This window comes from Corythoichthys intestinalis, chromosome 5 (genome assembly GCF_030265065.1).
Source record: "Corythoichthys intestinalis isolate RoL2023-P3 chromosome 5, ASM3026506v1, whole genome shotgun sequence".
Classification (NCBI taxonomy): domain Eukaryota; kingdom Metazoa; phylum Chordata; class Actinopteri; order Syngnathiformes; family Syngnathidae; genus Corythoichthys; species Corythoichthys intestinalis.
The window spans coordinates 49,552,981-49,569,454 of NC_080399.1; the positions used below are offsets into that span (position 1 = coordinate 49,552,981).

The 16,474-nt window shown below is 39.1% G+C and overlaps 1 protein-coding gene across 2 annotated transcripts in view; it reads right to left on the reverse strand.

The window, feature by feature from the left end:
* Positions 1-3,929: 3,929 nt before the first annotated feature.
* The window catches only part of itpr2 (inositol 1,4,5-trisphosphate receptor, type 2), a 147,754-nt gene continuing 135,209 nt past the window's right edge, over positions 3,930-16,474 (reverse strand). Inside the window, exons 56-57 of one of the 2 annotated variants that reach the window (XM_057835807.1) lie at positions 8,591-8,752; positions 3,930-4,781 (exon numbers count right to left, since the gene is read on the reverse strand). In XM_057835807.1, coding sequence (XP_057691790.1) covers positions 4,701-4,781; positions 8,591-8,752 — 243 coding nt within the window. In that variant the 3' untranslated portion in view covers positions 3,930-4,700. The remainder of the gene's footprint in view (positions 4,782-8,590; positions 8,753-16,474) is intronic. The other variant, XM_057835806.1, reaches the window with a different exon arrangement.

Here is a 16,474-nt window from a genome sequence, read left to right on the forward strand (position 1 = left end):
AATGTTTTTTTTTTTTTTTTTACTGATTTGCACAGAATATTACGGTACGGTCGGGCCTGTGACATTTTCTCAAAGAGCCTGCCCAGTTGTTGAGATTTCATTTCAATACGTATATAATCAAATGCTCATGTACCTAAAAGTGTAATTAAGTCAAAAATACTTTTATTCTACTTTGGATACAAATTTGCGCATGCGTGCGCAGTCACAGACAGGCTTTATCATGACGTCAACTGTCAATTCTCATTCACAAACAAACCTTCGTGAGTCGTGAGTGCGACAGGAGCTCACAGGCTATCAGTATGTACACTTGCTAAACTTACCTTTCCGCAACTGTTGACTTCTGTCTGAGGTTTGTACTGGTGTGGTCTGTAAAATCCTGTTTGGTGTTGCAACGTTACGCTGCAGATTTTTGCCTCGGCTACCAGGGCTAGCTGTAGGTGTGGTAAGCCGTGCTAGGCATTACGGGATACGTATTTTTGAAGTGCTGCGTTTGGAACATGCTGGTTGAATTGTTTGTCTGTTATTTTGGTTATTGTTTGCATATAACCTAGAACATTGAATAAGAATAATAACTGAGTGGGAATAACAATGTCTCAATGACAATTGTAGTGGTAGTCTTAAGGCTACGGTTTAATTTAAATTATTCTACTGGAAAGAAATAAGCTTTTTGTTAAAGCTGGATTTTCTACAGAAGAGGTATTAGCTAGAACATTATTTCAGATTATTTAATTGTACAGTAAGAATTGAAAAGACTGCTATTATTTTGTTCAAAGATTTGCCGAAACAGAAGATGCTTTTTTAAAAATCACTATTTAATTCCAGTGTGTATGTATATATATATATATATATATATATATATATATATATATATATATATATATATATATATATATATATATATATATATATATATATATATGTACAGTATATATATAATTGCGGAAAACACAGACAAGGCTGAAAAAGCAGTTTCTGCTCTTGCACCCCTCTTTAAAATAAACTGCTGTATTTTAAGCCAAAACAACTGTTAAATTTGGTAGAACAGTATGTCTATAAGCTGCCATAGCAGATACATGGCGCATGAAGCCCCCAAACTATTTTTGATTTGTCCGTTTTACCCTGGAAACCCCATTTACAGACATCGCGCAATCGCTTGTTTCAAACTAGCCATAAAAAGAAGGTAATTACATTTATTATTCTTAATGTCTGTCATTTTTAGCTTAGAATCATTAATTAATGTCTAATATTTAGTTTAAAAAAAAGACTATAAAAAATTAATCACTCGCATATTTTCATATTCAAAAATAACGTTTAAAAAGGTAAATATATGAAAAAGAACATCTCGACCACTTCTTGATGTCTGCGATTTCTGCATCGCGACCTTTGTTATATTATCTTGTTTCACCCATAAAATCCACCAAAAATCCGGCTATGGCCATTTATATCTGTGTCTTGACACTCGATGATACATGCTACATGGAGTTTTTGGATCGAAACAAGATCATGGCGTATAAAATCATGGCGTCTTTAATTATGCTCTCGCGTGCTCTAACCTTCAGTAAGGGTTTTGCTGTTTAATTTTTTTTTTTTTTTTTTTTAAATGCCCTCCTGTTCAAAAATTTTCTTCCCCCAGAAAATTGAGATTGTAAGCTTTCCAATGATGTATCACACATGCATATAGGACAATTTTGAAATTTGGCCAAATTGGGGGTCTCAAGGCGCAAGTCACCTGAGTGTTTTCCACTATATATATATATATATATATATATATATATATATATATATATTATATATATGTATGTATATATATATATATATATATCTCGAGACTATGTCGTTCTACCCTGGGGTGCCAGAGAGGCTGGAGGTGGTGGCTCGACTGGCGGTGGACCGTCAGCTCCATCCCGAGATCCAACTATGAGCCTTTTAACTGCAGGAACTTTAAGATACGCTATTGGAGCTGTAATTACAGAGGACAGTGGGTTATAATTTTGTCCAGGAATGATGAACGAAGTGATAAGAACAATAGTACAATCTACGTCATGCTGAATCCATTTTTGGAGATTCAGTGGATTCCTCTGGCTTGATTTTGCAGTTTTAACTTTGTCAACACACTGCTAGCTTCAACCACAACTCATGAGGTTTTTTCTAAACCGGAAGTTCGAAGCAGAAATTTTCCAAGATGGCGCCGCCCATATTTCGCTCAGGAATCTTGTCTATAGTCCTCTCAAAACGCGTTTCTTCATCTAGTTTTTGTTGACGAAAACACATGTGACTAATTTGGTCTAGTTTTGGTCAAGATTCCCTAAAAGGGTTTGCGCCTGTAAAATCAAAACGTTTTACTCCAAAAATATATAAACAATAGTTTCCAACTATTTCGAATGAACATTGACAGACGAGAGCACATATTGTAAACTATGCCAACTTGGTGATATAACCAGGGTCCCCCCAGGATTGATCAATCTAAATTCAAGACTTTTAAGACCTTTGTTAATGCCATTTCAACTGAAAATTAATACTTTTCTCGCACCCATTATTTAGATAATATTTAATCATATTAAAAAAATAAAGCACTGAACATCAAATTTAACCTCAATTACTAAGTGTGTTTGACAAAAGAATGCACATTTATTGAAGATACAATTAAAACAAAAAGTTTTGTGCCACAGACCGGCCCTCTTTATGTCATGACCTACCTTATTGAAATATTGTAATTTATCGCGCAAAGCGGGGTTGCGTGATGCCGTTAGTAAATAGTTTAACTGAAAGCTTCGTTAAAAATGCAAATTACGACCGGCCCAAACGTCAGGCCGGCCCACCGGGAACTGTCCCGGTTCTCCCGATTAGCCACTCCGGGCCTGGTACTGTGCGATTGCCTGCTGTTTTGATGTCGATGCTAACTGTGCGCACGCACGAGGTGCAGTGCATCATAAACATTCTATGCTTCATCTTCGTTATGGATTAAAATTAAAAAAAAAAAAAAAAAAAATTGTCACGGATATAATTTAGGTTGCACTGAGATGTTCTTGAAAATTAAAACCTCGGTGAAAAAATTCCAGACTTACGACAGCTAATTTAATACTTTTAATACCTTTAATAATGGAAAACTAAATTCAATGCCTTTTTAATACTTTTAATAACCCGCGGGTAGCCTACCCTGATAACACACTCAGCAAGAAAACCGAACATTATTTTCAATTAATTATACCCACCTGGACTCCACGGACTGTATGTAAAAAAAAATGTCCGAGAGTTTAAGAGGACACTCGTCATTACCATTAGCCTAATGCTACGGTGAAGGATATGCTAACGCTACGAGTTAGATTTAGCGTGTGATGATCACTCAGCACAGACCTTTAAAGGCTAAAGCAACATATTATATTCTCTCTTGCCAAGATAAGAAAACAAATCTTATCATGTGCAGTGTGCAAGCCTGGAGACTGTAGAGAGCCACACGTCACGAGTGACACAACCAGACATTGCTACGATGCAGGCTAACTACACAAAAAATGTCACACATTGTGAACATATGACGGAAGCTATAGCGCTTTTTCGCGTCAAATGAAAACTGGCATGAGTCTCGTTATGTTTTAGTCTCCCAAACCACATCGTCATGAAAAAAAATTGTTCGCTGACTAAATATTTTCATTATAGTCATCATTGACGAAAACACGCTGCTCTTGATAGATTGGAGTGAAAACCTGCACCCACCACGGCCCTTCGTGGTAAAGTTTGTCAGTCAGGGGGAAGCAGGGTAACAACAGTTCTTGTGTGTCAACAACATTAAATGAAAGTTCTCATATGACAAGATGAGCACTTTGCTTCTAATATTAGACAAGTAACTAAATGCTGGATTTAAAACATGGTAACGCCTGAACGAAGTTCTAGGAAACGCTAAAAAGAAAAACGAGAGAGAAAAAAATCACACATATAAGTCTAGATCATATCACATTTTTATAGACACTTTATTTTGACAAGTTTTAAAAGTAGAAACGTAGTATATTACTTCTCTGAAATCCCAATAAAAATGTAGGTCTCCAGTTGTTATTACAGGATAAGCCAATGTACAATATCTTTCAAGTCAGAAGCTATTAATTTTATTCACATTGTTATCACTCTGCAGAAATCAGAATAAATGAGAAAAAGATGTGGTGCAGTGAATGCATCATAGTCAAAGGCAATACTCCAAAGGTGGAAAGTTTCTCCCTTTTTTATGGAAAAAGTGCATTTATAACAATGGATAAACCAGTTTAAAAACAGCTAGGCAGCAAAGATTCCATCTCCAAAATGTAAAAAAAATAATACTCCAGTCATTAAAATGTTAAAAGTACAGATCTCAGTACCAGTAGTCCATGGTTTGATCCTACCACATTCAGAACATAAAGGCACTTGGGCTGAGACAGGAAAGAACCAATCTTACCAAAATGATTCCCTTCGCGCTCTGTTGGGCACAGCAGCACCACATTGGCACATGTGTGCTGAGTGTAACCACTGTGCAATCAGGTGTCAACACGACCTAAATTGGTGAACATGTGGCCGGAAAAAAAAACATAGCACTTTCATACCAAAGGCACCTTTGAGTAATCATCATCTGTCAACCATGGTTGAAGTAACTATAGGTGCCCATCTATGTATTTCTATCATGTTTTCTCACAGTACAGAAAGTCCGTGCATTTTGTCCTGTCAGGGCTGAGACACCTTCAGTGGTTGGAGACGTGATGGTTTGTCTGCGAAGGACCCATTAATCCTTGTCTCTGCTTGTGCTTCCTCTGCTCAGTCATCTGTGGAGGGAGGACACACAAGCATGACACACATAGTAAAACTCCAGTGTCCTATCGCATTACCAAAACGTGTACCCACTAAACTGTCCATAAATGTATTCTTAGTTGTTAAGAAATCCCGATTAAATCCAAACTGACTTCTAGTCGAACGTGGGCCAAGGTTTTTTGTTGCAGTATTTGAACCCGTGATTACAGGGATCAGCTGGTGGATGTGACAGCTGTGACCGCATGCACAGGTTGTTGTTTTGTTTATTTGAAGGGTGAAACTCCCCCTCTGAATGAGCGCGATGTCAACACATCTGTCGGAAGAGGAACAAGGACGAGACTGTGACCGGTATCACATGCCGGTGAGGCAGGTGGTGCCAGGGATCATTCACGCTTGCATCAGCGTAGTCATCAACATAGCCCAAGGCTAATTTTTAACCTCTTCCACTGCATTTTAAAGGCCATCAAATGTCAGACAACTATAAAGGGAAGTTGGGGTTGAATTTGGGACATTTGCTTGACACTTGACTGTGGTTTGTGTGTTGGAATAATAAATTGCTACTCAGTTGTGATTTTTCATGCCACAAGTAGAAATTGACATGCTGATTACTAAAGCTAGCATTAGGCAAGTGAAAGTGACATGGCAACTAAACCAATAATTGGGTGTGTGTGTAATGATGTCATTTACAATAAACAGGAGCGTAGTCATGTCACAATAAAAAAAAAATATATGACTCCAATATGTTACCTACATAAAGCACCTCGATATTGCTACTGAACCGATGTGATGGCAAAAAATAGGTTAAAAAAAGTGCAGTGATATTAAAAAAGACAAAACAGGTTTAAATATTTTTAATTGATATTTAAAAAACAGACAAACAAACGCTGTATTCTTATAAATGTCTACTTTTGATTTCTTCCAATTTCAACAATACATTTGGACCATTATGTCAAGCAAATGACTTTTAATTGCTGATGACTCAATGTTTTACTTCTGAGAGGTTATGTGTTGTGCTCTACTTTGCTACGAAAAGAAACACTTCCAGTCAACAAAGTAGCTTATCATAAAATAATTATTATTATCGCTCCATGTATTTGACACAAAGTGTTTGAGTCACTAGTTGGTTACAAATGTAATTATGGTACAGGGACGCAAAAATATATAAATTCGTATCGATACAGGGATTGGTTATGCACCGATTCAATCAAATGGATCGAAACGCAAAATATGGATCAACAGCGTCATCCTTTAGATACTGTATGTTAGCAGTTTGGTTATCACAAAAACTCACAAATGCATCATATATTTTTATTACTTCAGGTGAAATGTCACTTGCTGTAACTACCATATCATTCTCTTTGCCATGTCCAATTCAGGGCATTTTTCTCTTGTCAGCAGATAGGCGCCAGGTAAATTGAGGCATCACTTTTGTGATGTTAATTGACTATACACAATACACCTTTGTGCATATCACATTACAATTAGTTTATATTATATACAGTCATGTAAAAAAACAAAAAAATACGACACCCTATGGAAGCCTGTGTGTTTTCTAACATATTTGGTCTTTTGGATATTTAATATCAATGTTAACAATCTTGAGCGACTCAAGTAATAGAACTAAACAATTAAAACTGAAAAAGATTTTTTTTTCTTTATAACTTTCTGTAAAATGTAATTTCATATAAATGCAATTTCTGTTGATGAATAAATTAGGACACCCCCACCTTCAATCCCACTTAAAATGGCTAAAAGCACACACAGGTGTATCACATCAGGTGCACATTATTAGAACACCATTACCCAGTGTTTTGAAGGAGGCTTGCCTTATTTAAACCTCACATTTAGTTTGGTGCACCCCTGACTGTTGAAGTGAGAGAAAACACCATCGTGAGATGAAAGGAGCTGTCTGAAGCCTTTAGAAAGAAGATTGTAGATGCTTATGAGTCTTTCAAAACAACTGCCAACATGCCCAGGTCTGAATGTTCAAGCAAGATCATCACAAGAGCAGACTGCAAGATGCAAAAAGAAGTCTCCAAAAACCCTAAAATGTCATCACGGGACCTACAGCAAGCTCTTGCTACTGTTGATGTGAAAGTGCATGCCTCTACAACCAGAAAAAGACTTCAGAAGTTTAACTTTCATGGGATGTGTGCAAGGAGGAAACCTTTGCTCTCCAAGAAGAACATAAAGGCCAGACTGAGGTTTGCTAGAGTGAATGGCTTCCTGTTCATTAGCAAAATGGGATTAAAATTGTGTTTTGCACTTTTAGGTTCATTTTAAGAACAAAGACTACATACAGGTTGTGGCTCAGTAAAGTACCTCCTGACGTGATAGGGGAACTCTAAGGCTAGGTTCATACTACAGTTCTTAATGCACGAATTCGATTTTTTCATGTTTTTCTGACTCGAGACAGGCATTAACTTGGCGGTCTGAACGGAACAAGTCGCATTGAAGTGGATCATTTCAAATCCGATCTGAGTCACTTTCGTATGAAGTTCAAATCCGATCTGCGCCACATTTTTTCAGAACGTGACTGGCGGTCTGAACTCCCAAGACTCCCAAATCGGAATTCATGCAGCAATGATGTCAGCAAAGAGCAAGAGGCACGGCGGAAGGCAGCCATGTAAGCATTAGCGCCTAGCTTGAACTCTGGTTTTAAGCACAAAGCGGGCTTGACGACAGTCATAAAAAAATAAAATGAAGAAAAGAATCAGCCTTACAATTTTCGATTTTCATTCTTTGCGCCGATTGAGCAATATTTCATTATTGCACACATGGCCGAGTCGGGGCAAACTGACGCACCCACGTCATTTCACGAACACAGGTCAAGGCTCATGTGTGTGCGTGTATGCGTTCTATCAGTTCATATAAACTTTGAATATAAGACTAAACAGGGATTTTTAATGTCTTATTTGTGTCCTCTTTTTTGAAATCAAAATATGATCACTCTGGAATGACATACAGCTAGCATGTGTAATTTGTTTTGATGCTTCTGCACATGCGGGTCTCTTTGCTGAGTGCATCTCGGACTGCAAATTAGTGCGCATGCGTGATACTTGAACGGTCTCAATGGACAAAGGCAGTCTGAACGGGCACGCCAAAAAACAGATATGGCAAAAAATCGGATTTGTGCATTAAGACCTGTAGTATGAACCTAGCCTAAGAGTAATTTTTTTGAAATGGTATCCGAATCGGTTGCTTCATTTAATCACACCAGTTTTATTATTTACATATTAAATGTGTAGGCATTTTAAATAACTTTTTCTGCCTTTTTTCGACTAAAAATTATCCGAACCAAGCACTTCAAGAAACTAAACCGAACCAAAATTTTAGTTACAACTCCACCTTTGACCCTTTCTCTTATCATATCATCTACCCTGTAAATATGCAAATCTGTTATCAAGTTATTTCGAAATTCCTTTTGACCTCTGTGGCTTTTGACTTCTTTACCCCAAAATTTAATCACCTCATCTGCTTCACATTACAATTAAGTATATCCTGCAGGTTTAAGAATAATCCCTATATTCGTTCTTGAGTTATCTTGAACACAAACATATAAACAAAAGGATCACAAGGTATTACCTCTAACTTCCTTGCCTAGGTTGCATAGGTTTCACTTATGGGTGGAGATTAAAAAAAGTTGACAGAAAGAGGATGTATGCTCACATTAGAGAAGCAAGACTGCAAAAGATGTACCATTGCCTGTGACTTTTTGGCCCACTCATTTTTAAGGTCAAGAGAGCCTCATGCTACTATGGTAGTGCAACCTTATTTTTTACAATAACAGTCGGGCGGGAAGAGTATGAAAATAGCTCTTTACCTGCTCCTTGAGCTCAGACAGCTGGGCCGAGAGCTGAGTTACCAGTGTTACGGTGCTCTCCAGTTTCTCCTGCAGAGATCGCATCTCATTCTGCTCGTTATCCCCCTCGTTGCTCACCAGAGACATGGCTCTCATTCTGGGGAACCAATCCAAGTTCTTTTCCTGAGAGATGAGGCAGAGATTGGGTGTGAGAGAAATTGTGAGGATGAAGTGAATAACGGTCAAAATAGAGCTGAGTCAGAATGTCAAGGAGTCGGCAATTTTGGCACAGTCAGCCCCGAGTGGGGGTGTGATTCAGGGAGTGTTACAACGCTTTGGAAAGGATAAACATGGAGGTGTTAGCGACTGACATCAACTTTTAATTTAAGTCCTCCTCTATGAGAGGAAACTCTGCTTTGCACTTGAGTGCGACAGTATTTTAGTCTTAGGGCTACGGTCAATCGAGTTCATAAATAAATTGACCAATCACAGGCATTTCAATTCTTACCCACTGGACATACACAGATGCTGATTTGGATAGGAGTCACTATTAAAGGTGTGTGAAATTTCCGATTCTTAGATTGAGATTCAGCCGTGGAAGATTTGAGAACGATTCACAAACATCCAAATTCCGATAATTTAAATAAGCCAAGTAATTCCGGACACTATGGGGAACGGACCAAGAGTATACATCCACAACTCACGCTTCCTGGATCCAAAACAGCAACGAGCATGGCTGACCTAACCAAACAAGAGATCACACCGTGTGGACGTGTGGGATTATTTTGATTTGACTAAAAAAATCTTCTAGAAAACAGGGGATTTCGACGAATGTTGAAAGCAATAGAGCCGAGGTACGTCATCTTATCCCGATGCTATTTCACTGACACCGCAGTCCCGGCTCTCTACAAGCAGACAAAAGTAGAAATCCTGCCATCGCTGTCGAATGTAGACCGACTCGCCATTAGGTGCAATGCATGAAAACCACACAGATGCTAATATGGCTGAGCTGCTTCAGAATAGTGTCTCTGGATTGCCAGATTCGGGTGGTGGTCCACATCGCATCGTCATGACGAAGGATCACCTTTTTGATAAATAAATGAGTGCCCTCTCCAGGTCGGTGATCAGATCCTATCCCATGGGAAGCAATTCAAGTATCTTCAGGGACCAACATTGCCCCTTTAGGTTGTCCCCCATGGACCTAACCTAGCCCCTACCCTCTTGTCATCGTACCCCACTTCAACGCCTGGCGCTAATATTAAAAGTCAATGACGAAAATAAAACAAACCACTGGCATTATGTAACGGACTTGGACCTGTCATGCAAAGTGTGCCTGTGTGTGTACAAGTGGGGGTGTGCACATCTGCAAGAACGTGTAGTGGGTGAGAGAAATTGCTTCACGCAGACAAACTGTCGTCGGCTGAGATTGTGTAATATTTTTTGGCCACTTCTGATAAGAATGACTTAATGGTGGCGTGAGTGGGAGATGACTGGCACCACCAGAGTACATTCTGTAGGAGGAGTGAGGTATTCTCTCACCTACTCTTATATAAGAATATATTTCAGGCATGAAATAAATACGTGTGAGACATTGAGGTTGGATTGGCGCACACAAATGGCCGCATTCCCTCATTCACGTAAGTCCTTCTTTAACCACCTGGACTATTGCCCTTTCATTTACATACATACTAACATGTGACACACAGCTACATCACGTGAACATGAATGAGGTTTAATTCACTTAAAGAATATGGAAATGATTGAAAATGATGAATAATACTTTAAGTTTGTAAATGACTAATCTAGCAAATGTAATGTGTTGTCGGCCAGACGTGACATGAGGCAGCTCTGGTTAAATTTTCAGTTCATCACAAGAGTGAGTATATCTTTTCATGGGACAACACTGACAAATAGGGGTGTGACAAAATATCCAAATCGTGATACTTCATATCCCAAAAGGTTATCGATATGATCCTGCCAAGAATCAAGGTATCGTTTTAAAAGGGTGTCAATGTCTAAAATAATAAATAAATAAAAAGGAACCAACAAGTTACTACCAAAATCTTCCACCGTTATAGTGTCTCAGTTAACTCTAAGGCTTCATTGACGGTGCACGACACCCAATGCTTTTAAACTGCGGGTTTTCAGGGCATTTACAGGTCACTTGCGGTTCATTTTAGGGAATTTATAGGTCATTTCCTATTGAGTTTGAGTCACTGCCTAGTCATTTGGGTAATTCCCAGGTCACTTCCTGTTCTGTAACTCAAAATCAACAGGAAGTTACCCATAAAATACCCCAAAATTAACAGGAAGTAACTGAAGATTAACAGGTAATTGACCTTAAGCGTCCCAAAATTACCTCATTGCCTGGCATTGGCTGCAACTGAAGCCATAGATGTTCAATCCGTTTGAAGTGGGAGGGATGGCAGCAAAAGAATGTTCATTCGCTGCCACCCTCCCATTTCAAATGGATTGAATGTCTACTAGTGATAAACTCATTTCAATTCACAGCAGAAGCTTGTTTTTCTTTTTATTAGTTGTTGGTCAGAAAATCATTCTAGGATATTCTACAAATGTATCGATAATCGTATTGCCATATCGTCAGATCATTGTTATCGTTAGCTTTGTACCGCAAATCGTATCGTAAGGTACCAAGAGGTTCCCACTCCTACTGACAAAATGACACTTTGATAAATGAAAAGTTGTCTGTGTTCAGCTTATATAATAGAGTTAATTTATTTTTCTCTCAAATAACTAAAAATATAGCCATTAATATCTAAATCCCTGACAACAAAAGTGAGTACACCCCACGTACATCCCTAAATGTCCAAATTGAGCACTGCTTGTCATTTTCCCTCCAAAATGTCATGTGACTCGTTACAGGAGTGCTGTCAACATTGCTGCAGAGATTGAAGAGGTGGGGGGGTCAGCCTGTTAGTGCTCAGACTATACACCGCACTCAACATCAAATTGGTGTGCATGGCTGTCACCCCAGGAGGAGGCCTCTTCTGACGACGGTACACAAGAAAGCCCGCAAACAGTTTGCTGAAGACATGTCAACAAAGCACATAGATTACTGGAACCATGTCCTATGGTCTGATGAGAAGGGTGGGCTTTCCGCCATGTTTGCTGTTGTTAATGTTTAGTAGCAGTGACTGCGCATGCCCAAAGTGACGTGTGCGAGTTACGATGTCATCGGAGCGAGAGCGTTCCATTTATATGGTTACGGAGCAAGCCCCGCGATCAAATTTTTCAATTTGGAGGCCAGAATCAAAAGCTTGCGTCTTAGCCTTCCGTTTTCGCCATCAACGTTTAAAGGCGAGGCCATTCTGCAACACAATCGTTGCGTCTTGGTGTCAAGCGTCACCATGTAAATGGGCCCCAAAGTTACTACTGTTGCCCTAATTACTAGACCAGTTGTTCTCAACCTTGGTAAGGGTACTGAACCCCACAAGTTTCACAAGTGCATACACTGAACCTTTCGGAACTCAATGATAAAGCAATTTTTTGCCTATTCAAAAATGAAAGCTAATATCCGAGTGATTTACCATTCAAATTTTTTCAGATTTCAAATATAATACAAATAATTGTGCCTTTTGCTGTTAATTTTCATGTTGGAAAATGATTTTTTTTTTTGTTTTCATGTCTACATTCTTAGTGTTGCATCCTTGCATCACATACTATTTTAATAGTGTGAAATGTGACAATTTTTTTGGGGGGGTTATCCTTCCTCGTACCAAGTGCGGGTCAACCTTCCACTGAGGAAACCAGTTTCTACTCCCATTTGATAGAGGGCTAGCAGTTGAAAGAAATGGAATTACCGTAATATTCGGAGTATAAGACGCTACTTTTTTCCTCGTTTTGAATTCTGCTGCTTACAGTCCAGTGCAGCTTATTTGTTGATTTATTTGGGTTAATAGGTGACACTTTTTTTGACAGACCATAATCATGACTTGCCACCGTCATTGGCATTAACAAATGCTTATGACAAATGTCGGTTCGGCAAATTTTGTCACTAACTCCGTTTACATCCAGCTCAGATCATTTACAGCCATTCAAAAGTGAGATCCTTTGCCAGTGACAATAAATGACATCACAGCTGCGGCTTACAGTCCTGTGCGGCTTATCTATGAACAAATGCCATTTTCTTGTCAAATTTGGTGGATGACGACTTATAGTTAGGTGTGCCTTATAGCCCAAAAATTACAGTAAGCTTTTAAATTGGGGGCAAACCAGTCCAAAACACTTTGCCTTTATTCAGTTTACAAAAACAGAGCCTTGTGTGTCTTAACCTTCGTCGAACCCCTTAGACTTACTCACTGAACCCTTGGGGTTCGATCGAACCTAAGTTAAAAACCACTGCACTAGACATTGAGACACAGCTGTAGGCAATGTGATGATTTGCATCTATGCCTTTTTGCTTTTCATTTCTACTTAGTGCTGTTTTGCCTGACTGACTTCTGTTGCTCCACTGATCAATTTCATCACAGAAATGAGCATGAATTTACAGACTCCATGTGCTTTTTGTGGTTGCCACAGTCAACATAACAATCAATATGCATGCTGTATTGAATGTGCTGAAACGCACATTACTATGAAATACTTTACCAGACTTGAAAGAGTTAGTAATTCCAAAATTGCTACAGTGATGTTAACAATCTTTCAAATAAAAAAAAGAGTTCCATTGCAATTTACTGTAATGCTGTCAAGAATGTTGTACCTTTTGAACGCCTTTGTAGATTTTGAGCAGCGTTTAGGGTTGCTGTCTTGTTGAAGTATTCAACGTCGGCGAAACTTCAACTTTGTCATAGATTCTTAAACAAATGTTCCCATGAATCTGCTGATATTGACTGAATCAATGCGAACTTTAACAAAATTGACTATACCTGCACTGGCCACACAGCGCCACAGCATAATGGAACTACTACCAAATTTTACGATGGATAGCAAGTATTTGTCTAGGAATAATGTGTTCTTAAGCCGTCATTTTTTATTTCAACATAACACATTTTTTTGTTTCATTAGTCCAGAGTACCTTATTCCAAAATGAAGTTGGCTTGTCCAGATGTGCTTTGGCAAACCTCAAGTGACTGTTTGTGGCATGTGCGCAAAAAAGGCCTCATCTGCATTGCGTACTTTCCCCATACAGCAGGGGTACCCACACTAGTCCACATCGGGCAGGATTTCTTCTCAACAAAACAGAATGACACCTTTGCACTAATCTGGTGCCCTACAAATGTAATCATTGGATTTGAGTAAGGTAATGCGTGTTTTAGCAGAAACCTCATTGGTTAAACAGTCTGTGCTCGATCGGCACGTACAAAAACAAGGACCCACAACAGCCGCTGAGGACTGGTTTGGGCACCCCTGCTATAGAGCATCTTCTTGTGCAAAGATTAGTTGAACAATGCACAATAACACCATCAGGAGCAAGGTCATGATTTTGACCTGTCAGTGAGTTCGTCTGTTCTCACCATCCTTCACCTCTGCCTGTTAGAGATCTTTCTTGGCCTGCTCCTTTGGGCCTTTACTAGTACTGTGCCAGAGGGTATTCCAATTCCTCAATATGTTCCTCACAGTGGAAACTGGCAGCTGAAACCTCTGAGCCAGCTTTTATTCTTCCCCTAAACCAGTGGTTCTTAACCAGGGTTTGATCGAACCCCAGTTACTTTAAGGGGTTTGACGAAGGTAAAGATACGCTGTCAAGTTCAAATATGAATCCTTGCATCGCTGGTTTAATCCAGCTCGAAGGACCAATTAAATGTCAAGTTCAAACATGAATCTTTCAGTTGACATTTAAAAAATTACCCAAATTAAGGAGAGAAGGCACCCAGCTTTTGAGAACTTGCGCAAAGAGAATGGGAGGGAACTATACAATTCAACACTAGACACTACAGTTTCTAAGATCGTTCTAAACCTACCCCTATCTTGCCCTTTCTTTTTATTTGAGTTGGCCGTAGCAACAGATGTGTGTGTTGCCCTAAAGGGGAATTGGGGAATCAAGCTGGCGACACCCCTTGAACTTGTTTGACTATGTGTTTATTGTGTATTAAAAGCAAATATTTAATATTCATCTAATAATTATCTTATCAAACGCCGAGCACTATTTTCGTACGCTTATTAAATCTAAGCAAAGTGGCTTTTTAGAGCAGGTTTTGGACTGATTTGCTCCTAATTTACAGCCTTAATCCATTTTATTTTAATTCCTAGTCCTCGATCTGATAGGAGGAGGAACTGGTTTGCTCAGAGGAAGGTTAACTCTCACTTGGTATGACGGAATACAACAGACCAATGGGCAGCATGGTCTTAAATTTTGACCTGTTTATAAAACATGCTGTCAAAATGAGAAGACTTTGAATGGGTATTTGCTTAATTATTAGCTTGCTAGCTTAGATAAATTGGTTTTGAATTTGAAAAAAATTGCTTTATTTTGTAATTCTGGAGGGTTCGGTGAATCCACATGTTAAACTTGGGGGTTCGGTACCTTTAGCAAGGTTAAGAACCACTGCCCTAAACCATAATGTTGAAAAATCTTTCAGGTTATCTGAGACGTACAGCTGTTGTCAAACAGCTGATGAAAACATCTGTAGATGTGAACGGAACCCTATTGAGCAGCAATTAAGCACATTTAAAAGGACTGTGACACATGGCTTCTTGGCAGTTAATGGCATCTTTACAACATGGTGAAGTCCAAGGAATGGTCAAAAAAGTTTAGAGAGGAGGTCATTTCACTTCTTAAGCAAGGATATGAATATAAAAATATAGCAAAAGGACTTAAAATTTCAAGAGAGACAATTGGGAGCATCGTCCGCAAGTTTAAAACTAAAGGCACAGTGGAAACGCTACCTGGGCATGGTAGAAAGAGGTTACTGTCTGCAACAGCGGTGCGATACCTGAAGCGAAAGGTGGATAAAAATCCCCGGGTGACAGCTGAGGAACTATGACAGGACATGTCATAGGAAGGTATTCAGCTTTCATCCCAGACAATAAGACGTACACTGCGAAATGATGGCTTCCATGCAAGAACTCCCAGGCGCACCCCCCTGCTGACTCCAAAGCACAAGAAATATGCCAAAAACCATGTGGACAAACCACAAAGGTTTTGGGATACTGTTCTCTGGACTGATGAGACCAAACAGGAACTTTTTGGGCCAATGGATCAACGCTTCGTGTGGAGGAGAAAGAATTATGCCCATAAAGAAAAGAACACCCTACCATCTGTGAAGCATGGTGGGGGGTCAGTCATGCTCTGGGGTTGTTTTGCTTCTTCGGGTTCAGGGAATCTTCAGCGTGTGCAAGCTATTATGAATTCAGTTCAATACCAGGAGATCTTGGATGCAAATGTCATGCAGTCATTGACAAAGCTGAGGCTTGGGTGAGGTTAGACCTTCCAACAGGACAATGATCCTAAGCATACCTCGACATCTAACCACATCTCGGTTGCAAAAGAACTGCTGGAAGATTCTGGAGTGGCCATTGCAATCACCAGACTTAAATCCCATTGAAAATCTCAATAGGCAGTTGCAGCACGAAAGCCCAAAAATGTTATTCAACTTGAGGCCTTTGCCCATGAGAAATGAGCAAAGATACCTGTGTATCACTGCTAGAAACTTGTGTCAAGCTATGCTTCACGTGTAAAGGATGTTATTGTTGCAAAGGATGTTATACTAAGTACTAAGTACTCCAAACAAAGTTTCGTTGTGCTTTTTTGTAACAATGACAATAAATATTCTGAATCTGAATCTGAATCTGAATCTAAAGTGATACATACTTAAGGGGTTGAATATTTTTGTCAATAATCACAGAAATGCCATGAATTGGAATATTCCCAAAAATATTTTTGTTATTTCAGTTGTATTTGTCTATTTGACATGTCATTATTTAATGTGACTATAAACAAGACGA